Below are 25,680 nucleotides of genomic sequence, written 5' to 3'. Positions count from 1 at the left end.
TGGGCGGGACTTGCGTATGCATTTGCTTCTGCGTGCAAGCTCACAGGGACGCTTTAAATTTTTTTTTTTTTTTTTAATTTTAAAAATTTTAGCTGACATTTTTTCCCCCCAAATTTTTTTTATCACTTTTATTCCTATTACAAGGAATGTAAACATCCCTTGTAATAGGAATATGGCATGACAGGTTCTCTTTACAGCGAGATATGGGGTCAATAAGACCCCACATCTCACCTCTAGGCTGGGAATGGTGGGGACATTTCCCTTTCGCCTCCTGTAAGAACGATCAAGCAGCGGAACAGCTTGGTGCACAGAATCACCGGCTCTAAAAGACGATATGTGAATGATGTCTGTAGCTACAGGCATCAGATATCCCCACTCAAAGCTGAGGACGTCATTTGGTGTACGGCGGGTGGGAGTGGTGACATTTCCCTCTCGCCTCCCGTAAGAACGATCAAGCAGCGGAACAGCTTGGTGCACAGAATCACTGGCTCTAAAAGACGATATGTGAATGATGTCTGTAGCTACAGGCATCAGATATCCCCACTCAAAGCTGAGGACGTCATTTGGTGTACGGCGGGTGGGAAGCAGTTAAACAAAAACATTTTTACACATAAAAAAAAAAAAAGTTTTTTTTTTTTTTTTTTTTACAAAAAACACAACCTTAAAAAATCTAAAATCATAGGCGTTGTGAAGTTTCTCTTTTAGGGGTAGAAAGAAAGTCCATTTCAACTTTTGGTCTAAACATTTTTGGATGATAGTGCCCCATAACAATGTTCATATGTATTTTTGGCACGCTTACTAGTCTATTTCATAGACACGTCTAACAGATGTGATTGCCACCAAGTAGGCTACCTTGTAGCAGAAATCGTCCAATTGGTTCAAGGGGTGGTTTCTGCAGGGCAGAGAAAACCAAATACGGGTCTTAAAGAGGCCCAGGGTGTGGTAAGGGTAGTTTGATCAAAGAAACGCCTTGAATAAAGTATTTACAAGGAAAACAAACCCAGAGGTTTTTAGAAAAGAATGGACAAGGCCATAACAGGTCGCTTAAGAGCATTAAGAGCCGGTTCACACGGGGGCGACTTGTCAGGCGACCTAGCCGCCTGACCAGTCGCCTTCCGTTCTGTACAATGGAACCGTTCTAATCGGAGCGACGCAAGTCGCTCCGACTTAGAAAAAAGGTTCCTGTACTACTTTGGGGGAGACTTGCATAGACTTCTATACAGAAGTCGTTTTGCAAGTCGCTGTGGCAGTCGTGTGCAGGTCGCCTCGTTGAGGCGACCTGCAAGTCGTGCCGCTTCTAGTGTGAACCGGCTCTTAAGGTAAAAATAGAAATGAGCAGAGATGTTGTTTCTCAAAAGAAAAAAAAAAAGACAATACGTGACATCTTGTTCTGGATCCTTAGACAAAGCATAACATGGAGTAAAGGTTCACAATAACGGCCACTAACTCTTGCTGCACAAACAATTAGTAGTTGAGTGCAGTGAAATCAAGTCCTTAGTAACAAGGAACACATTTAGACTATCACAAAAAGGAGTTTTCCTGAATTGGTCAAGATTTAATTGCTTATACTAAGTTAGAAGCGCAATGCAAGGCTTGACTTCAATTTATTCTGGGGAGAGTAATAGCACTCTTACTCGATCCTCTGCTTCCTGCCAGGCAGTGCTCCCTTAGGAAGGGGAGCTTAGACTGCTGAAGCATGAGGGAAGAAGAAACTGTAGGAACTGGTCTAGCAGCCTAAAGGAGTGGAGGATTGGGTAAGCAAAGCCTCCTTTCTATGTCTTCTACACAAACGATTGGTTAGCCTTGCAGTACGGGCAAATCTCAAATTAATGCTTTTCAATAACACTCACAAAATGTTACTCCAAACTTGGCAATGATTACCCCCACATCCCAGGGTAATTACACAATAAGTTTACACTTACTTTAACAGGGCTCGGCTCCAGCTTCCTTTTCCCCAACTCTTGACTAACCAATGCTTTAGCCCGTGCAAGTTCTTCCCCAGATTTTAATGCAAGACTCCTTGTATCTAGAACTCGATGCTGTACTTTGGCAATCTTAAAAAGAATAAAAAGATATAAAAAAAATTACTCAGGTGTCAAACATTTTCTCAACAAATTGCAATGAAAGCTTCAGAATCTAAAAAAAGGGAATTTCGACTTTCCGCTGTAAATCCCTCATCTCAGAGTACAGTGTAGAACGCAGGCATTATTTTCAGACTAAGTTTATGCTGACAACTTCTGGTAATTGGACAATTGCAAAAATGTTTAATAGGGCTGTCCCCAGCGCGTATCCATATCACCCTGCCCACTCCATGAGGTTCCAGTTTTTTAGAAAGCAATGGGATCAAGACAGAGGGAAGGTACCGGTGTCCTTTACTGTACTCAAAGATAGGAATTTTGACTTACCTGCATATTACTTATCTTAATTTTTTTTTAAAGATTTTTTTTTATTAAACTTGTGTGTCAACATACACAAAAAGGTAGAAACTTTGGTGATTCACAGCATTATAATATTACATTACAAGTTCACTGTGCATAATAACAGTTTTCATTTATTCTGTCTCTTGTATTCACTAATGAGTTACCATAAAAGTATATATTTCTTTGATTGTATGACCAGCAGGTGGGCGTGTGCCCCGTTTTTATATACTTTGTTTGTTGGGGGTCACCACCTATCTGTCTATTTGTTTTGTGGAAGGGTTAATGGGCGGGCTGGCCAGCCATTTATTCCAGATTTTGTAAAAGGTTTTAGTTTTATTCCTAACCTAAAAGGTATCGCATCATTGATCAATTGTAGCTACAGGGATTTCAGGGATGTCTGTGACCCCTTCCACGACAATAGTATGGTTTTCCTTGCATAAAAGTGAAGGATACGAAGGAGCCTTTTGGCATGGGTTGAAATGTGGAGATCCCCAAAAATTCCCAGCAGGCAATTCTTGGGGTGTAGAATGTTTTGGAGGCCTATTGCTGATGAGACGAAAGTCCCCAGTTCTGTCCAGAAGTGCTGGACTATTGAGCAGGTCCAGAAACAATGTAAAAAAATCTGACGCTTGGCCACAGCCCCTAAAGCACTCTGCTGTGTGTGTTAGTCCCAGTTTATATAACCTAGCAGGGGTCAGGTGAGAGAGATGAAAAATGTTAACAATGATACGGTCCCTGGACGATATCACTGACGTTTTGTATGTTTCGCTAAATTCTGACCAGTCTTCGGTAAGTGTAGAGTCCATAATGCTCCATTTTGTTTGAGCCATTCGGAATCTGGTGTTACTATTAGTCATGAGGGTAGCGTAGTATGTGGAGATGAAATTAGCGGGATCAGGGTGTCGCAGTACTTTAACTGAGGTACAGCTATAGGATGATCCAACGAGCCAAATTGGGCACGTATAGCATGCCGGAGTTGGTAGTAGAAGAACATATAAGAGCGCGGTAGATCAAAGTCAGACCGCATTTGTTGTGAGGATTTAAATCCCTGTGAGTCATACAGATGGCACAGGTATTTAACTCCTTTGGTGTACCACCGTTGAGGGTCAGGCAAAGAGTACAATTCTTTATAGTTGGGGTTAAGCCACAGAGGGTTATTAGGGGACTTCGACCATGGTTCTTCTGTAATGTTAGAGACAATCATTTTATAACAGATAGTGAAGTAATTAGCATAGTTGTGCCTGGGCGGGCTGGAGCCCGGCCTCTGTATATGATATTATGGAGCATCTTCAATGAGGAGGCAATGGCTCCTTCAGTGGACGTGCAGGCGTTAGCTGCAGCAGGGTGTAGCCAGTCATGGATATGCACCAGTTGGGAGGCTAATATAGATAGAAGTTAGGAAATGCCAGTCCTGCCGTTATTCGTAATGTCTCCAATGCTACAGAAATGCCGTGCATAGAGTGTCAATTAGTTTAAAGATAAATCTAGGTATCCTACATGGTGCGCGTGTATATTTTATTATATATATATATATATATATATATATATATATATATATATATATATATATATATATATATATATATATATATTTTCAGTTTGGGTAAGTAGATCATTTTCAGGACGTTAGCCCTTCCCATTAATCTAAGGCAGTGGTTCTCAACTCCAGTCCTCGGGACCCACCAACAGGCCAGATTTTAAGTATTACCTTGGGGAGTTGCAGACTGGAATACTGCAATCACTGAGCAGCAAATGATATCACCTGTGATGTATTTCAGCTATCTTGCAAACCTGGCCCGTTGGTGGGTCCTGAGGACTGGAGTTGAGAACCACTGATCTAAGGGAAGGTCCATCCATTGTTTAGTCTGTGCTAGTAGTTGGGTCAGTAAGGGACACAAGTTGTTTTCAATACAGGTGGCTAAGGGTAGTTGCACTATGACCCCTAGGTATCTGAAAGAGGGCACCACTTGTAGTTTGGAGTCCGGGTGTATCTGCAACATTGTATCTGGGTCTAGGGGGAAAAGGTTAGACTTTTCCCAATTCACTCTGAATCCAGAGTAATCTCCGAAATTGGCTATTTCTAGTAACAGTCTCTTTAGTGAGTCCTGAGTGACAAGCTAGGTATACTAAAGTGTCATCCGCATATAGCGAAATCCGCTCTTCTATAGTTTCTATGGGGAGACCTTTAATCCGCTGAAAGCAGTGAATGCTTACTGCCAGCGGTTCCATGGCAAGGGGAAATAGGAGGGGAGACAGTGAGCACCCCTGCCTAGTGCCTCTAGTAATGGAGAAAGTCTCTGGAGTGCAGGAGTTAACTCGAATATTCCACGCTGTCAAAGGCCTTACACGTGTCTAGGGATACAACAGCTTGGGTGGGTGTACAGTCATGTGGATATTAAAGATTTTGGAATAATCTACGAATGTTCATTCTTGTAGATCTGCCTGGTATAAAGCCTCCTTGATCGCATCTGACCAATTTTGCAACTACAGTATTCAGATGGTTGGCCAGTATTTTGGCGAGGATCTTAACATCTACCTTGATAAGAAAGATTGGGTGATACGAGTCGCATTTAAGTGGATCTTTGCGTGGTTTCAGTAGTAAAATAATCAGGGCTTCCCTCATTGTTGAATTCCAGCTATTAGGGCTTCATTATATGTTTTAAGAAGAGAGGGGCAAAGTAAATGCTGAAATTGGGAGTACCTTTCAGCAGGGAAGCCATCAAACCCTGGTGTCTTATGTGCTGGCAGTTGCGAAATGGCAAGTGCTATTTCCTCAGAGAGAGGTGCCTCTAAATCTGCACTGTCTTTTTGCGAGAGGGAGGGGAGAGATATTTGGTCCAAGTAGTCACTTAGTTGGGAATCTGTGCATTATGCTCTCGATGAGTACAGGTTTTTATAAAAGATCAGAAACGTCTCCATGATGTCTCTAGGGGTGCCACTAATTTGTCCTTGTACAGTCAGAATTCTGGGGGTTGAGATGGGGGAGCGTTCAGGTCTGGTCAGATAAGCTAAGAGATGGCCTGCCATGTTACCGTGCTCAAAATGATTTCTGTGTAGCATATAGCATGTGTTTTTGTGTAAGGTCTAATAAACAGAGCTCATATTTTCTGTGACATTGCAACCATGTGTCTGTTAGTTTCGGTGGACGTCATTTCCACCTCTAGTTCCACAGTAGGTTGTTGGGTATTTTTACTTAGAACGCCAGTGATAGACATAAAGGTACCCCGCAACGTGGACTTAAAGGCCTCCCATTCAATAAGAGTGCACTGTACAAGTATTTTCGTTCCAGTAGTTCACTATACTCTTTCCACATTCTCCCTGTACTATCTCATTCTCCAGCCAGTATGAGCTCAGGCACCACACACTCGGGCCAGTTCCTGGAAGGAGATCCACCACCAGAGGAGCATGGTCCGACACTCCCCTAGGTAGGCAAGTTATGGCAGATACCACCTGGAGAATATCCCGTGTGCCAAATGCCAGGTCTATCCGGGACATGGTGCAGAAGGAGTCCGAATGGCAGGAAAATTGGCACTCATCTGGATGTTTCCACCTCCATATCTCGGTAAGTCCATGCACCTGGGCCCAGTCAGTGAAGGAGTGATAGGATCTGCCCCCACTCCCAGACGGTCCATGGCCGGACTCATTACTGCAGTAAAGTCGCCTATATATAGCAGTGGGCCTGGAGACCTAGACAATAACATAAGCGACAGTTTTACCAACACATCTGCAGAGAACAGGGGGGGATGGGTACATAAACTGTTACCAAGGTAAAAGCTACTGGGGGAATCTGAATCATGAGGACTACATATCTACCTTCCGGGTCTGTTTTTATCTGCACAACCTCTGCATGTAGAGACTTAGCCAGCAAAACGGAGACCCCTCTGGAGCAATTCGTATGAGTAGCATGAAAAGATTGAGCCAGCCAGGACCGCTTGAGGGACCTAGTTTTAGAATCAACCAAATGTGTTTCCTGGAGACAAATAATGTGGGGATGCTGCTTTTTAAGGACTGAGAACACTAGGGATCGCTTCTGAGGGGATTTCAATCCTCTAGTGTTCCAGGAAATTATTTTTAACAGTCTAGCCTTGGCACAGTAATCAGTATAAGGTATATAACCCGAGGGCTGGTGGCACAGGCACACCTTAGCAAGCCATGCTGTTCGGGGTATATACAGAGACATACAATAACAGGTATAAGGCGAAATTCAAATTAGAGCAGCACAAACACATATGAAAAAACAAAGTGCAAAAACAGAAAATGTTCAAAAACAAGGCCAAAAAAAAGGAAAAAAATTGGAAGTTCCTGAAAAACCCTGTATTCCCACTCGGCCATCCCAAACATAGCGAGCCTTGGATCCCTGAATACGGAAAAAAAAACTTCACTTAAGTGAAGAGTGAACTGTTCCGTGGCCTCGCCACTAACTGGTGTGGGGGTATGTGGTGTCTGGTGTGGCTTCCGAACCACAAAACAGGAGAAAGAAATGCCTCAGCACTGAAGTGGTCCGGCTTCAGGATAGTCAACACTTGCTGTTGAGGGGATGCAAGAGGGATATAATAATGTAGTAACATCTTCATTAAAATGGATTTGGCCTCAGAAAGTGAAAGGGTTTTTTATCTGAACTGGTTCAAATTGAACTGGTTGTAAACATTAAGGTTCTATTTCTGGAACCTATAGGAAGGAGGGGGTAGCACTTTTCCTCAAGATTGAAGAACAACTGTGGGTGACAAGGTGTATGGGCCCCCTTTCTTCCCATAGACATGGTGGGTGGTGAAAACGCCAGACGGCAACAAATAGAGATATACAGGGAGCTCAGTGACTCGTGTTTAAACTGCTCTGCGTCGCGGTACATGACCATACCGGTCACTCAGCCACACCATGGCTTCTTTGGGGTTGGTGTAAAAGGGAGCCTTGCCATAATGGATGATATGAAGTTTGGCGGGAAAAAGCATGGCGTAGGGGAGACCCTCTGTGCGTAGGCGGTTTTTTACCACTGAGAAGGAGATGCGTTGTTGCTGGACATCAGCTGAAAAGTCAGGGTAAACTGAAATGGTGTTTCCATTATACTTCAATGGGCCTTTCTCTAGTGCAAGACGCAAAATGGCAACTTAGTCTTGAAAGTTAAGGATCCGTGCAATTATGGAGCGTGGGGGAGCTCCAGAAGGAGGGGGACGTGGGGGGATGCAATCTGCACGTTCAATAACATAGGAGAACCTTGCTCACCAGTGAGGAATTAGCAAAAGAGAGACACCTCACTAGTTTAGCCAGCAAAAGAAATGGCATTTTAGTAGCAGGCAACTCTGCACTCTTTAGCTGGCAGAGAGAGGATCAGAGGTGTGGCATGGCCTTTAACTTGCCTAAGCCCTCAGAGACCTGTCAGTACTACTAAACGGTAGAAAATAACTGCGAGAGGGGTTGTGCTCTGTGGTAGAGCTATGTAAATCTCAGGACTGGATGAACAGAAATTCAAATCCACTGACGGTTGCAACAGAATACTTGTAAGCATTTAATCGAAGTATCAGGAGGTTTGCCTTGAGTTCAGCTTTATGGAACTTAAAATAGAAATTTTGTAATACCACATAAAGTCCCTTTTTTGAAGTCCAGAGGAAGGCATACCTACACAAAGATTGGACACTGGTAAACAAAGATCTGTAGGCCAGCCCCGTATGACCCCTCCTACTGCCAGCATGCCTCAATTAGCAGCAAGCAGTACAAGAGCATAATCAAAAACACATGGGTGTGGGATATGTGTTCAACGCACTTTAAGAAAAGTAATGTACAAGTATAAAAAATAGGATTTTTATAACAGCTTACCTGTAAAATCCTTTTCTTGGAGTACATCATGGGACACAGAGCCAAAGTAATAACTATGGGTTATATGGCACCTTCAGGTGATGAACACTAGCACACCCTAAACAGGAAGTTCAATTCCCTATATAACCCCTCCCCTTACTGGGAGTACCTCAGTTTTGTAGCGAAGAAATACACGTGTAAACAGAAAGAGGGGAGGGACCTCTGTGTCCCGTGATGTACTCCAAGAAAAGGATTTTACAGGTAAGGAGTTATAAAAATCCTATTTTCTTTATCGTACATCACAGGACACAGAGCCTCAGTAATAACTGTATGGGATGTCCCAGAGAAATGCTACCTGAGAGGAGGGGACACAAAAGTAAAAGGTGCAATCAGACCTGAGGACCTATACTACTGCCTGCAGCACACTGCACCCAAAGGCGATACCCTCATGCCTTCTTACATCCACCTGATAGAATCTAGTGAATGTATGGACTGAAGACCAGGTTGCGGCCTTGCAGATTTGAGCCATGGAGGCTTGGTGATTCACTGCCCACGAAGCACTAACAGCCCTGGTGGAGTGCGCTTTGACCTGAAAAGGTGAAACCTTCTTCAAGCCATAAGCTTGAATAATTACCTGCCGAATCCATTTGGCAATAGTGGATTTCGATGCTGCTTGTCCTTTCCTAGGACCTTCAGGCAACACGAACAAAACATCTGTTTTTCGAATCTGAGCAGTCGCCTTCAAATAGATCTTGACTGCTCTCACTACATCCAAAGAGTGTAGTGATTTTTCTTCCTTAGAACAGGGTTCTGGAAAAAAATGAAGGTAAAACAATATCCTGGTTTAGGTGAAAACCTGAAACCACCTTTGGCAGAAATCTAGGATGAGGACGCAATACTACTCTATCCTTGTGAATGATTAAATATGGCTCTTTACAAGAAAGCCACTAACTCAGATACCTTTCTTGCAGAAGAAATGGCTACCAGAAAAACTAGCTTCCTTGTCAAAAAGGCCAAAGGAATATGTTGTATCGGCTCAAAAGGCCGTTTCTGCAATGCCGACCAAACTAAATTTAAGTCCCAAGGGTTCAGGGGTGCCCTAACTGGTGGATTAAGCCGCATTACCTCCTGTATAATGCTTTGGATCAAAGAATGTGAAGCAAGCGGACGCTGTAACAATACTGATAAGGCCGAGACCTGGCCCTTGATAGTACTCAAGGCCAGTTTCATTTCTAGCCCCATTTGCAGAAAGGCAAGAATACTACCTATGACATACTTCCTAGGATGCCAACCCCTGGATTCACACCAAGAAACATATGCCTTCCAGACTCTATAATAAAGGACTCTGGAAGTTGGCTTCTTTGCATAAATCAAGGTAGGCATCACTGAGCCTGAAAGCCCACGATTCCTTAGAATGTGGGTTTCAATAACCAAACCCTTAAATTTAGCGTTTGTAAAGTAGGATGGAACACTGGTCCCTGCGATAGCAGGTCTGGACGTGGTGGTAGGGGCCATTGGGCCCCTACCACCATCTTTACTATTTCTGCATACAAAGATCTTCTGGGCCACGCTGGGGCCACAAGAACTACAGACTTCCTTTCCCGCTTGATCCTGCGAAGAAGTCGAGGTAGCAGCAGAATAGGAGAGAATGCATAAATCAGTGAGAACTGATCCCATGGGGTCAGCAACGCATCTGTTCCGCATGCAAGTGGATCCCTTGTGCTTGACAAAGTTGTCGACTTTGTTGTTGAACCTGGACGCAAACAGATCTACATGAGGGATCCCCCATCTTTGGCATATAGCCAGTAAGATGTCGGGGTGAAGGGACCATTCCCCCAGGAGCAACTGCTGGTGACTTAAGTAGTCTGCCTGCCAGTTCTCTACCCCTGGAATGAAGATGGTCGAAATGCACGGCACATGATTTTCTGTCCAGGTTAGGATAAGGTTTATCTCTCCCTGGGCTGCCCGACTTCTGGTGCCCCCTTGGTGATTGACATAAGCCACTGCTGTGGCATTGTTGGATTGAATCCTGACAGGAGAATTCTGCAACCTGAAATGTCCAGGCCCTTAGGGCTAGCCGCAGTGCCCGAATCTCTAGAATGTTAATGGGCCAGGTCCTTTCAGGACCTGGACCATTTCCCTTGGACAGACGCTTCTTCCAGGACTGCTCCCCAACCTGAAAGGCTGGCATCTGTTACCACCTTCCAGGTAACCAGTAAGGAGGATTTCCCCTTCTGCAGATTTTCGGATGTCCTCCACCAACTGAGGCTCTGGCGCACTTTTGGTGACAAACGCATTGGAAAATCTAGTGCCTGAATCTACTTGTTCCAGGCTGATAGGATACTGTTTTGCAGCAGTCTCGAATGAAACTGAGCATAGGGCACTGCTTTGAATGAAGCCACCATCTTCCCTAACAACCTCATACAAAGGCAGATGGAAAGACCCTTCTTTGCCCTGACCCCTTGGACCAGCTCCTTTATGGCACTGATCATTGCCTGGGGTAAAAACACCTTCTGGGCTGCATCTAGGACCAGACCCAAGTACTCTAATCTTCTTACTGGCTTTAAAGAAGATTTCTTTAGGTTGATGACCCAACCTAGGTATTCCAGGTAGTTGGCTGCGGTGACCACGCTTTGGTCCAAGCAGACTACCGATCGGTCTATTAAGAGCAGGTCGTCCAGGTATGCTATTATTGTTCTACCTCGAGTCCTTAATCTGGCCAGGGGAAGGGCCAGAAGTTTTGTAAACACCCGAGGTGCAGTAACTAGACCGAAAGGCAAGGCTACAAACTAAAAATGAAGTCCTACTTCGAAACGCAGATACTTCTGGTGAGTGGGGAAAATAGGTACATGCGGGTATGCATCCTTGATATCGATTGATGCCAGAAGCTCTCCCCCTTGTAGGATGGAGGCTACGAATCGGATTGATTCCATGCGAAAAGAGCGAATCTTCAGGAACCGGTTTAGATCTTTAAGCTCTAGAACGGGCCTGACATCCCCATTTGGTTTTGGTACCATGAAAAGGTAAACCCTGACCCCTGCTCTTCCACAGGAACCACCATGATGACCTTTTGCAACAAAAGTCGGTCTAACGCTAGAAAGACTTTTTTCTCTGGATCTTTGGGGACATTTGACTTGAGGAAGCGAGGAGACGGGAATTCTCGGAATTCTAGTTTGTAACCTAGAGCTATTCTATTTCCTCCATAGGATAAAGTGTTGAAAACTTTTTAGGAGGAAAAAAGTGCTTATCTGGGTGATTCCACTCAGAATACATAAGCTTTTCTAGTAATAAATGGACAGGAAAGGCACGCAAGGCTTGCGGGGGCTTTAGTGAACCCAAACAGGAAGTGGGCTCTTCAACCGACTCCGTTAAGGGTAGCTTAAATGTGGCGCAGACTATTTCAGTAAGAGAATGCACCAGCAACTTCTCAGCATGTGAAGCTGAAGAAGGTCCTTCCCCACTTGATTCCTCGCAAGATGAATCATCAAGCCTGTTCATGGTCCCTGGGGGGGGGATCCTGGGTGGGTAGAAGGGGACCTAATGAGTTTTCTTCCACTCTGAGGACGTGATTAAAGCCACTAATATCTTTCCTCTAAACCACTCATAGCTGAGGAGAAAACCTGCTCAGTTATATAGACAGGGGCTGAAGTGTCAAAAGCAATTGCAGCCCCTGATGGCTCACTCTGACCAGCCTCCTTAGATCGGGATGGTGCTGCAGAGGGAGGGTCCTTAGGACCTGAGGGTGACCCCTTTGTCCCTGGTCTTTGTGGAATTTGAACCACCTCCTCTGGTCATAGTGCTGAGCATCTAAAATCAGAAAGGATATTCAGCGCTGACCAAAAAGGACACAGATAAAGTAGACTGCTAGCAGGCACTCAAGGCTAATTCAAAACAACACCTCAAATAGACATAATCATATAAGCAGTGCTGCGCAATTCTTAAAAGTCCAGAAAAATTCACAGCTGGTGTGCGTGTGGATACAACTAAAGTAAGGTGCAGGTGACACACACAAGGAAAAAAGATCTCAGATCCGGTGTCAGTGATCCCTCCACCACAAATAGATGGCCTCTCACCTCAAGGACTCGACCTGAAACAGGTCACTTAGCGAGAGTCAGTTAATCAGATACAGCAATACAGGCATAGCACTCCACTGCACGCCACAGATAGCAGCTCCAGCACTTGTCCGAGTCAGTGAGATGATAAAAGGAGTTTATATGGAAAGAGATAACAAAACGATCTAATGCTCTCTGTATGTCACATTTATTAGGATAAAAGAAGAAATAAATTGCATTTACATGGGGTCGCACTCAGATCCGAGTGCCGGCAAATGAACGTGTAATGATATCAAACGAAATGGCCGCGGGTGACGTCATGCGTGACACCTGACCCCCGTACGCATTACGTCCGAAGGCGGGACTTCCTCAGTGTGGGGCAGGATACACACAGACTGCTCGCTTCTTGTATATAATGCCATGGTAACCAGCAGTGAGCCAATCAGGGAACTGGATACAATGGTCAAATGACCAGTTCCATTAAAGATAATCCCATCAAGCTACCACTGAAGATAAATACATAAAAAGTGCTGATGTGCTTATAAGTACAAATAGCGCTAATTTATTTAAAATTACATATAGAGAACAATTGTTCCTCTTATATGTAAAAAATAAAAAAAAAGGGGAAAAGAAGAAAAAAGAGCCTCCATTTGTATAAAATATAAAACAGGAAAAGTATCCAACACAGCACATTAATTAAAATTACATATATTTAAAAAAATTGAATAAACTTGAATCCACGGCCATCTTGATGACAAAACCACACACAAAAATTTATATATATTTTATATATATATATATATATATATATATATATATATATATATATATATATATATATATATATATATATATATATATATATATATACACACATACATATACATATACACACACACATATATATACATACACACATACACAAAATAGACTGTCAGTAACAAAATAAAATGAAATCAGTAAGAAATGGATAAAACTGAATAAATAACCTAAAACATCTATTGAAGATGAAACAGTTGAGATCAAAGTCTACATTCATTCCTGCAGGCGACATAACCTTAGTTTTTATAAATCCAGAAGGATTCTCTGCGACTCAACTGTCTAATATAATGGCCTCCTCTCTAATGACGGGGAACCTTTTCTTTACCCCAGAACCTAAGACATTTGGGGTCTCTTTGGTGACAGGTCCTAAAATGCCTGGATACACTATGGGTCTTCACTCCCCTTTTAATATTGCTAATGTGTTCACCCACTCGTACATGTAGTGCTCTTGAGGTGCGACCTACATACTGTAGGCCGCAGTCGCACTCAAGCATATATACAACCCCCACAGATGAACATGTAATAAGGCTTTCAATCTGATAACATTTTTGCGTAACGTTTGAAACAAATTCTTTACGCTTCTTGAGGTTTCTACTAGCATTCCTGCAAGTAGCACATCTGCCGCACGCATAGAAACCAGACAGAAAGCTAAAAAGCTTGTTGTCCGCCATTCTGGGTGGGTCCACTACTCCTGGTGCCAAACGGTCACGAAGAGAGGGTGCTTTACGGTAAATGAACTCAGGATGTTGAGGGAGAAATGGTCCCAAGGTCCGATCACATTTGAGAATCGGCCAGTGTTTGGCTATGATTCTCTCAAGTTTCTTATATTGGATGTTAAAATCCAATAGGACTCTATAGCCTGCCGTATTATCTTCAACCTCAGTAATCTTAATCTTATCTGCCACAATGGTACTCCTATCTGTAAGCCTGACTTTCTCAATTTCAGAATCGATCATTGCACAGCTATGACCTGTGGTGGCAGCTGGTTAATGGAATATAAGAATTCCGGTCGGTGGCCTTAAAATGATTTCTAGTCTGGAAACCAACCTCACTCTTGAAAATCTTCAAATCTAAAAAGGTGATCTGCTGATGGTCAATGGCCCAAGTAAGCTGAATGTTTTTGTTATTTAATTTGTCGCCCATAAATGACTGAAGGCTAGACATATCCCCTTCCCAAATCACGATTAAATCATCTATGTACCTCTTATAACATGGCAATTGGGGGGGAGGGTCATGAAATATAACATCCTCCTCCCAGTGGGCCATAAACAGGTTGGCCACACTGGGAGCAAAACGTGTGCCCATAGCCACGCCGCGTATCTTCAAAAAATAATCCCCACCAAACCAAAAATAATTGTTCAACAAACAAAACTAGAGACTCTCTGATAAAAATGAAGCATGATCCCTAGAAAGATCAGTGGCTGCTAGGGCCCATTTAACTGAAGTGAGAGCTTCCTTATGATCAATTAAGGTATACAATGATCCCACGTCAGCGGTGATCAGTATGCTCGAAGGGGTACATGGAAGGGTATGCAAAATTTGGAGAATCTGTTTAGTATCTCCTAAGTAGGCCTTGGTTTTAGTAACAAGTGGTTGCAAAAAGAAATCGTGGTATTGGCCTAACCTAGAGGTAACCGAATCATTTCCGTTCACAATTGGACGGCCGGGCGGTTGATCAGAATTCTTATGCATTTTTGGTAGAATGTAAATAATAGGAGTCCTACAATAAAAAGGATCAAGATAGGATGCCTCCTTGGAATTCAAAATTCCCATACTTTTACCAACTTCTACCAAAACATGTAAACAGATCTATTCCGAAGATTGGAATGCATGGAACCAGATTGGGAGAAGTTCCGCTGGATCGGATTAGATAAAAAATATTTCTTAATATTTAAATTCCCAATGTATTTCTGTACATTAACATAAGCCTGAGCTAGGAGGCGTGGCCGAGGTAGAGGGAATCATCATCCCTATCCGGTCCCTTCACATACCAATGATCATCATCCATCATATTCTGACAATTACGCATGGAAAACTGTACCATCAAGACGAGGGGACAACCGCAGGGTAGGGGTAATCATTCATCTATAGGAGCCCCAGTTTCTACCTATAATAGTTATGCCCCTCTACAAAATCATTGGGAAGATCAACATTACAGTCAGGACCATTTTTTAGGTCAGGAGAGGACCCCTTGGAGGGGACCTCCTCCGCATACTCCAATCTGGATGAGAGACAAAAGAACACCGGATCCCCCAAGATCAAAGAAATGGACAAGCCAGCCTAAAAAGAAAAGAGGATGCGGGGGGGGGGGGGGGGGGGGACGAGCGCAAAAGGCAAAGACCCCATTAGGGACTGGGATATTTAATTTAAGTGGCACCCCGTTAACAGAAGATGACACAATGGTTCTGGATAGGGGTTTAAAGTTTGCCCCTATTCGGAACCTGAATTCCAGGCTTATGTTAAAGTGGAGGTCCGCTGAATAATGAATATTAAAAATATTAAAAGCCAGCAGCTACAAATACTGAAACTGCTGACTTACACTTACCTGTCCCGGGAGCCCGCGATGTCGGCAGTCGAAGCCGATCCGTCCGCTCTCGGCAGCTGCCGCCGCCATCCTCAATAAGGAAGTGAAGCCATGCGGCTTCACTTCCTGGTTCCCTACTGCGCATGCGTGAGTCGCACTGCGCGTCCTCTCTGGTCCCTGCTGTGTTCTGGGACCTGTGCATCTCCCAGAATACAGCGGGGGGGGGGGGGGAATCTAGTGTAGGCGCCAGAAGTGGCGTAGGTCACCTCCTCCCCCCTGAAAGGTGCCAAATGTGACACCGGGGGGGGGGATCCAAAAAGTGGAAGTTCCATTTTTGGGTTGAACTCCACTTTAATGTACAGAAATACATTAGGAATTTAAATATTAAGAAATATTTTTTATCTAATCCGATCCAGCGGAACTTCTCCCAGTCTGGTTCCATGCATTCCAATCTTCGGAATAGATCTGTTTTTAACCCATTATGTAGCGACAATAGACATTTAGAGGTTTTTAGAAACATGGTCTGTAATGATTTTGACCCACTTAAAATTAAGAAAGTTAGAGATTCCCAAATTATTAAAAGAGGTATATCTTCTTTGGAACAAAGAAAGGATATAGTGATCCGGCCGGCTAATAAGGGAGGGGAGTTAGTTGTACTTGGCAACGCTTATTATCAAGCTGAAATGTTTCGGTTACTGAATGATCAGTATACATATATCGATTACTCAGGGGTGATCCCATGTTGGCGTTTAAGAATAGTTTACATGTTTTGGTAGAAAATGGTAAATGTAAGGGAATTTTCAATTCCAAGGAGGCATCCTATCTTGATCCTTTTTATTGTAGGACTCCTATTATTTACATTATACCAAAAATGCATAAGAATTTATCAACTGCCCGGCCGTCCAATTGTGAACAGAATTGATTCGGTTACCTCTAGGTTAGGCCAATAACTCGATTTCTTTTTGCAACCACTTGTTACTAAAACCAAGGCCTAATTATGAGATACTAAACAGATTCTCCAAAATTTGCATACCTTTCCATGTACCCCTTCTAGCATACTGATCAACGCTGACGTGGGATTCTCTGCGACTCAGTTGAGTCGCAGAGAATCCTTCTGGATTTATGAAACTAAGGTTATGTCGCCTGCAGGAATGAATGTAGACTTTGATCTTAACTGTTTCATCTCCAATAGATAATGTTTTGGGTTATTTATTCAGTTTTATCCATTAACTGAATTACTGATTTAATTTTTATCTTTTATTGTGTTTGTTATTGACAGTCTATTTTGTGTATATATATTACATATATTTTAGATTCTTTTGTGTGTGGTTTTGTCATCAAGATGGCCATGGATTGACGTTTATTATTCCTATCTTTTAACTATATGTAATTTTAATTAAATGTGCTGTGTTGGATACTTTTCCTGTTTCATATTTATACAAATGGAGGCGCTTTTTCTTTTTCCCTTTTTTATTTTTTACATATAAGAGGAACGATTGTTCTCCATATGCAATTTTAAATAAATTAGCGCTATTATTTGTACTTATAAGCACATCAGCACTTTTTATGTATTTATCTTCAGTGGTAGCTTGATGGGATTATCTTTAACGGAACTGGTCATTTGACCATTGTATCCAGTTCCCTGACTGGCTCACTGTTGGTTACCATGGCATTATATACAAGTGGGCCGTCTGTGTGTATCCTTCCCCACGCTGAGGAAGTCCCGTCTGTGACGAACGCGGGTGTCAGATCCCTGCCCTCCTCGCTAACTTGCAACGAAGGACCGGCCAACCTCACACCACGCTGTCACTTACGTAACAATGCCACTCTCAGCTGCGCCCAGCACAAAGATTTTCCAGCTTGCAGGACCACAATCTAGGTGCGAGCAGCCTGAGAGTGACTGTCACTGGGCTAATTACACAATTAACCCTTTAACTGCCACCACCCCCGTTTTAAAAGACCGAGCCAGGGGAGACTCGTAATTTTAGCAATACCAATTATAATTTTAGAATAAGCGTCTGCCGTACACACTGCCACCACAGACAGATCTGCTCAGAGTCTTACTCTACAACAGTAGCGCCCTTCAAGAGGCAGGTTCGTTTATAGCTTGTATTAAGAGCTTTAGAGAAAAGGTTAACACTTTTCAACATAAGGGTTTATTATGAAAAGGTCAAAGTTGATGCAAATAAAACATTTACAGAAAAAAGATGTTTCAAAAAGAGAAAGACAATATACAGCCACAAAGCAATAAGGTAGAATTGGGAAGGGAGAATACTTGCAATTAATGTCTGAGGGTTGATCAGAGTTCGATCGATGAGCTAGGTAATCGGTTCTCAACTTGGCAGATGTTTCTTCTTGGATGGTAAAAGGAGAACTGACCATTGTCTTGGCATCTCCTCTTTTCTGTCAAATCAAAGGGGGTGTTGACAGCGACCAGTGACCAATTGTCTGGTCATCTTGTTTAGGGGTTGGTTGCTGGGAGGTGTCTACAGTCATGACCACGTCCCAAGTAGATTTTGTGATACATATTCATATATCTGCATCTATAGTGTTTACAGACTGCAAATATCCATATTATTCAGCGTGAGATTTCCTTCAAAACTAAACTAAACATGCCATATCTATAATGTATAGCCTGCTTAGGAGGAATAAGTGGTACCAGTGGTTTCCCATATGACCTGACATAGGGGTGTCTGGACTTGAAATGTTACAAATTATCTGAGGAAACTAAATATGTCCATATTATGGCTGTGCTATTACTAAGTCAGAAGTTATGAAACATGTTGAAATTTCATACTTATTCCACTGTTTTAGACTGGATGTGTATTTAGACAATTTACAACCGGGGCCTGTTGGGTCTCTGAATGGAGAGGGTGACAGTTTTACGACAGGCCTGAACACTCTGCCCTTTCAACAAGCTGTTTTTTACTGACCTAACCTGGTTCTGTTTTCTCTGTTGAGATAACCTTTTCTGTTGAACCTACAAAACTTTGAATTCCTAAGACAAGGGAGGAGGGAAGAGGGAGTTCAGATTTCTCTGTAAGGTTACATGGTTAGCCAACTGTCATGGCTTCTTCCACACAACATGGCAGCTAGCTACAGCTTTTCATGTTCTGTACGTGATATTATTACACCGTCTTCGGACGTAACGCGTACGGGGGTCAGGTGTCATGCATGACGTCACCCGCGGCCATCTTGTTTGATATCATTACACGTTCATTTGCCGGCACTCGGATCTGAGTGTGACCCCATGTAAGTGCAATATATTTCTTCTTTTAACCTAATAAATGTGACCTACAGAGAGCATTAGATCGTTTTGTTATCTCTTTTCCATATAAACGCTTTTTATCATCTCACTGACTCAGATAAGTGCTGGAGCTGCTATCTGTGGAGTGCTATGCCTGGATTGCTGTATCTGATTAACTGACTCTCGCTATGTGACCTGTTTCAGGTCGAGTCCTTGAGGTGAGAGGCCATCCATTTGTGGTGGAGGGACCACAGACATCGGATCTGAGATCTTTTTTCCTTGTGTGTGTCACCTGCACTTTATTTTAGTTGTATCCACACGCACACCAACTGTGAATTTTTCTGGACTTTTAAGAATTGCGCAAAAAAAAAAAAAAAACAAAAAAAAACAAACGCACCCACTGCTGAGCAATAGTCCAGCAACTGCTGCTGCTATTAAGCTCAGCCTGAAGTAAATGTGTCTGGGAATGCCTGTGTCACACACTCACATGCCACCGTGCGCTCTGTGTCCCTCCTAGCTGTATGCACCTGCAAAAGGGGCAATTTATAGCTATGTAGCCCACGTTGGACGCTAAATCGCGCTAATGCCGCTAAGCCACACCCCTTCCTCCGACCACCCATCACGCCCCCCCATCTATTTTGAAATAGAGCGTTTTCCCGCACGGGCTCCGATCCTGACCAGACCGCATGAGGGAGGAGAGCTGCCGAAGGGAACCTCCATAATGGCGGCGGAAGTGGCGCGGCACACTGCCGTCTAATGCCATGCTCCCTCTGCCTGGAGGAAAGCTATCCAGGTGGGGGGACATTCCTAGGAGAAGAAAACCCCCCTTTCTCATGACTTTACCCAGAGCCTGGGTCAGAGGAAGCATGCAGCTTGTACAGAGGCGAGACTGACAAGCATGGTACAGGTACGTGCTCCTGACAGCCCCCGGTGGTGACTACAGGCATAGCAACATTTACTTTAAAGGAGAAAACCCACAAGAAATAGAAAAATTCCTTAAGAATCTCCCTTACCTTATCCAGCTGCAGGGCTCTGTGGTAACAGACCCAATCTTCACCTCTCATGGTTGGCTCCGTTTTAGAAAACCTTCATGGACTGGGGCCTCCTTTTTTATCGGGGGAGATCCACAGCCCTGGGCCTGTAAAAAGCACCCCGCCAGAAATATGCCTGAAAAAAACCCAAATACTGGATCCCAGGGTCCAGCTCTCTAAAAAGAGAAGCGTTACAGGTAAAACTTCGTTTCTTCGGACACGAGGCCCGGGTAGCATTCAATTCAGCCTGGAAAAGACACTTTGAATGGATCCAGTTGCATGGCTTGCCCCAGTAAGGAATATTCCAGCAGAGCATATCTTCACTCGAGACCAACACCTAAGACACTGGCGAAAAAACTGAGGTACTCCTGGTAAGAGGAGGGGTTATATGGGGAATTGAACTTCCTGTTCAGGGTGTGCCAGCATCCATCACCTGAAGGTGTCGTATAACCCATACAGTTATTACTGTGGTACTGTGGCTCTGTGTCCCGTGATGTACTCCAAGAAAAGGATTTTACAGGTAAGCTGTTATAAAAATCCTATTTTTTATACTTGTAAATTACTTTTCTTAAAGTGTGTTGAGGAACACATATCCCACACCCATGTGTCCCGTGATGTACGATAAAGAAATCCTATATTCTCTTTCATCCATTAAGGGACACAGGTCACAAGCAGGCAAGAACCTGGTCCTCCACACATGCTGTGACTGCCACTTGAGTCCTTTCAACTGATAGCATATGACAAAACATGTAGGACGGAGCTGGACACACTGACAGCACTACCCACCTTGAGTTGCTAGGCATCGGACATTCTGAAGTGTCAATTTTCTAATGTCATCATCAGTACAGATAACCTATCTTTATTAGGGGGAAGCTGGCTCAGGTTATGAAAGGGCCCAACATACTTGGAACAGTAAGAAAGTTAAGATGACAGGTGTAGATAAGGGAAATGTAGAAATTTGCATTTAAAATTTTCACCTGTTCCTGTAAGTTTTTGAGAAAGGCTCTGCTGGCATTCAGAAAGGTTTCCGTTGCTTTCAGTTGTTCAGTGAGTTTGGTTATTTTTAGCTCTGCATTTTTGATAGATTCCTTTTTTTTCACCTCCTGCTGCAAGAGATTTTTCAGGACAGACTCATCCTTAACCAAGAGCATTCTGTAAAAACACAAAGTAAAAAAAAAAAGGTAATAAAAAAAAAAACACCACTATTAATAAAATAAAAAAAACACCACACTAAAACTAAGTAGGACAATAAATTATATTCAGAACTCAATGCGGTTTAGATAACAAAATTAACCACTTCAGTCCTAGAAGAATTTAACCCCTTCCTGACCAGAGCACTTTTTGGGATACGGCACTGCATCGCTTTAACTGACTATTGCACGGTCGTGCGACGTTGCACCCAAACAAAATGGACGTCCCTTTTTTTCCCACAAATAGCACTTTCTTTTGGTGGTATTTGATCACCTCTGCAGTTTCTATTTTTTGCGCTATAAACAAAAAAAAGCGCGACATTTTTGAAAAGAAAAAAAAAAGGAATATTTCTCAATTTTTGCTATAATAAATATCCCCCCCCCCCCAAAAAAAAAAAAAAAAAAAAAAAAAAAAAATAATAATATAATATCTCTGTTAAGGCCGATATGTATTTTTCTACATATTTTTGGTAAAAAAAAAAAACAAAAAAAAAACAAACAAAAAACCATGCAATAAGCGTAGATTGGTTTGCGCAAAAGTTATAGCATCTACAAAATATGGGATAGATTTATGCCATTTTTATTATTAGTTTCTTTTTTTAGAAATGGCGGCGATCTGTGATTTTTATCGTGACTGCGACATTGCGTTGGACACATCGGACACTTGACACTATTTTGTGACCATTGGCATTTATTAGAGCTGAGCGATTCTGGCCAAAATGAGATTCACAATTTTTTTGCTTAGAATAAAAAGAGCACTATTCACGCAAAGTAAAATCTTTCACATTATACAAAAAAAAAATTGGGCTAACTTTACTGATTAGTTTTTTTTTTAATTCATTTTTTTTAATTCAAGTCATTTTTTCCTAAAAAATTGCATTTGAAAGACCGCTGCGCAAATACAGTGAGACATAAAATATTGCAACAACCACCATTTTATTCTCTCATATGTTTGGGGGTTCTAAGTAATTTTCTAGCAAAAAAAAAATTTTAACTTGAAACCAACAAATGTCAGAGAAAGGTTTAGTGTTTAAGTGGTTAAACTTTCCTCACTTACACACAAAGTCTATTCCATTGACAAACTGTTACAATGTTTATACTTAGTTCCACTGCTAAAGAATGTTACGATTCTTGGCAGACTTTTGATGGCTGTGGCTTCAGAAGAGCAGAGAGAATTCTTTGCATAGCAAGAATTGTGAAACACTTTTGTCAAGGTCACAACGGGAAAAAAAAAAAAAAAATCACGATAACGATTGAGGATAAATCCTGCAGTGCTAGCATTTATACAGCGATCAGTGCTATAAAAATGCACTGATTACTGTGTAAATGACACTGGCAGGGAAGGGGTTAAACACTAGGGGGCAATCAAGGGGTTAAGTGTGTCCTAGGGAGTGATTCTAACTGTGGAGGGGGTGGGCTCATTACAACATGACAGAGATCATTGCTCCCAATGACAGGTAGCAGTAGATCCCTGTCATGTTGCTAGGCAGAACAGGGAAAAGCCTTATTTACATTTCCCGGTTCTGCAGCTCCGTGTCACATTTACGTTTTTTTTTTTTTTTTTTTTATAAAAACAAAAAAACACACACATTTCTTTTTCATACATCATGGGACACAGAGTCAGGCTAATATTCATTACCTGCTGAGTTATACTTCATCATTAGGTGAATGGACACTGGTAGACCAAAGGTCTTCAGACAGGAAGTGATCCCCTATATAACCCCTCCCATACAGGAAGCACTTCAGTTTTTTACTAGTGTCTGCAAGGTGGATGGCACGGTTTGTTTGAGCTCTCTAGTCCCACAAACGGTTCCAAAAACGAATCAAGGAATTGTCCGATCGGATCCATTTGACACAGGCTTTAATGCTTAGATAAAATGGTACCAGAGCCTTGCAAAGAAGACTCAAGATCCTGCAAGGCTTTTCCTGTAACGTAGCCTCCGGGCACTGGACCCTGCGGAGTGCAAACCCTGGACACTACAGTGCTAAGGCATTTCCTGCAGGGTGCTGTACAGGTCCAAGGGAGTGGACCCTAAACATGAAAGGGTACCCAGTCCTTGAAGGTCCTAGTGACAGGAACCCGCGGTGACGGGTGAAGATTGGGCCCTTCGTTTCTAAGTAGCCCTGCGCCTGGAGGGGTAAGTGAAACCCCTTTATTATTATGGGGTGTCCCAATGATTGTAACAATCAGTCAAGCTAGCTAAAGGCTGGACACCTGTGTGCAGTGACCATACGGGGGAGTTCTGGGCTAGCTGTGGGTGTTTGCAAAGCATACCTTATTTTGCTTGTGTCTGGCTGTTTTTTACCTGTATGATGGCGCACCATTTCGCTTTGGTTCGCCATGGCGCACGAGCGTTCGCAAGAGCGCCGCTGGGCTCAGCAGTTTGCCGGCCATGGCGCATGCGGCTTTCACCCGCACATGCGCCGTAGCCTTTATCTGGGTGCACAAAGATTTGCGTCGTATGTGAATACAGCCACACCCGCTTGCTGGAACCATGCACATACGCATAGAATGTTTCGGCGCACACCCAGCTTACTAAAGCTGCACAGCCAAGCATGTGGTGCTTCGAGAAGGCAGCTGTGGGACACAGAGCAGGCTTTGAACAAACACTTGCAGTGGTTCATTTTTCCTTACCAGGGTCACGTGAGTCACCAGGTGTTGCTTGGCAGGCTAAAGGTGCTTAGCAGGATTGTTGCATAGGGACTTGGTGAGCAATATTAAAAGGGTCTCCCTTCTGAGGTGTTTTAATTACACCCAAGTACTCTGTTTGCAGGAACTGAATGTCTTCCAAAAAGGAGTGGGACTAACACCACAGGGAAGGGCACACCAACATCATCAGTAGTTCTTGATGAACCTAGTCGTACCCATAGCGTTGTATCCCCTTAAAGACCAGAGGCTCCCGGGCAATCTGAGCTGCTGCGCCTATCTGGTGTTGTGCCTACAGTCAACGCTGCTGCTTCACCCTTTATCACTAAGAATGAACTGCCCTCAGTCCTAGCCGGGTTAGAGCACAGGATTGCTGGCATGATTGCCTCCATACTGCAGAGTGGCAGGAAGCGTGACACATCCCCCTCCCTGGAGTCTCTTAGTCTGGAGCAGGAATGGGTTGAGGATGGGGAAGAGCTTAAAGCTCAGGATTCGGTGGAGTGTCCGGCAGATGAGTCTGCTCCTGAAATTAAGTAATTAATGCGCAACCAAAAATGGGAGAAGTGCTAATGTGTACAAAAGACGCAAAAAGTGAAAATATGTGTACCTTGATGATCAAATGAAACAAATAAAATAAAAATGTTGTGAATGTCCGGATGAATCTCAAATAAATTCTATCCGCATACATATATTAACATAAATAAAACTGTGCTGAAACAAAAAAGGAAAAAGGGGAACCTCAGTGCTAGCAAAAACACAAGAAGTCCATGGTGCATTCAATACAGTTCATATGGAAATGGATTATTCCGGTGAAGAGCCCCAATATAAACTTCTCTGCAAATGGTCCCACAGGATAGTCAAAGAATGAAAAAAAGGGGAGGCCGGGTGGCCGCTTACCAGAACTGTAAGACCCCTATTACGGAGGTCTAGTAGGCACAGACAGGAGGGAACAGTCAGTCACGGGCGGCAACTTCAAACGTCCGTCCGGATCCTCTCATCCACCGGTATAACCAGACTCAAATGTGTTCCATGGGACCCACGCTCCGCAAGTGGAAAAAGGGGCTTCCAAGGGGCAAGTCAAAGGAACAAAAAGGAGGGCTTCATGGTGCAGTAAATTTTAAAAAGTTCTCTTTTATTGTGACACTGCATACAAAACATAAAAAGCAGGTACTTCAGAGCGAAAGAAACCCAGCCGCGGCTCATGCCAGCCAGCTGATGCGTGGTGACGTCTAATCCTCTAGCTTCACCCGACACTGCGTTTCACCGTATTAGGCATCGACAGGGAAAGGAGGCTAGAAGTCTGCTTACGAGCAATTGGGACAAGAAGATATCCAGTCGATGTCTGCCTCTCAGTGGCAGAGGCTTTTGATCCTGACCGAAATGGTTCGTTCTGTCTTTAAGATGCCTCTTATAGAGGTGACTGAGCCCCCCTGGTCCTCTTTGGGATCTCAGACCTTTTCAGGTCGCAGAGACTTTCCCGCTACACCCCCTGTTGGAACAGGTGGTGTATGCTGATTGGGAACATTCTGATAGGATTTTTTGCCTCCTAAAAAGGTTTTCCCTTTTATATACCATGGGTGAAAAGTTTGTTAAAAAATGGAGCATGCCAGCTGTAGATGCAGCAGTCTCTTCCTTAAACAAGAACTTAACTTGTCCGGTAGATAATGCACAGGGCTTGAAAGACCCTGTTGACAAGAAATTGCAATTATTATTAAAAGCTTCCTTTTCCTTGGCCAGTTTAGCTATTCAGCCATTGGTATTTGCCAGTCTGTAAAGGATCAAGTCAAACGGCCAGATAGGCCTAAGCAGCAGGATGATCTGCCTGAAAGACAGATATTCATTGAGCGCCGTGTTTTGCTGTTGATGCTTTAAAGGATTCAATACAGCAGGTTTCTTGTCTGGCTCTCTTGTCTGTACATATGCACAGACTCTTATGGCTTAAGAACTGGTCAGCCAA

General features: G+C 43.2%; 1 protein-coding gene across 1 annotated transcript in view; it reads right to left on the bottom strand.

Annotated features, from left to right (window-relative positions):
* The window catches only part of ZFC3H1 (zinc finger C3H1-type containing), a 162,035-nt gene that overhangs the window by 75,288 nt on the left and 61,067 nt on the right, over positions 1-25,680 (bottom strand). The window contains exons 13-14 of the mRNA XM_073620040.1: positions 20,864-21,038; positions 1,923-2,054 (exon numbers count right to left, since the gene is read on the bottom strand). Coding sequence (XP_073476141.1) covers positions 1,923-2,054; positions 20,864-21,038 — 307 coding nt within the window. The remainder of the gene's footprint in view (positions 1-1,922; positions 2,055-20,863; positions 21,039-25,680) is intronic.

Source organism: Aquarana catesbeiana, linkage group LG03, assembly GCF_042186555.1.
Source record: "Aquarana catesbeiana isolate 2022-GZ linkage group LG03, ASM4218655v1, whole genome shotgun sequence".
NCBI classification, from domain to species: domain Eukaryota; kingdom Metazoa; phylum Chordata; class Amphibia; order Anura; family Ranidae; genus Aquarana; species Aquarana catesbeiana.
This window is presented reverse-complemented; position numbering and strand designations above follow the sequence as displayed.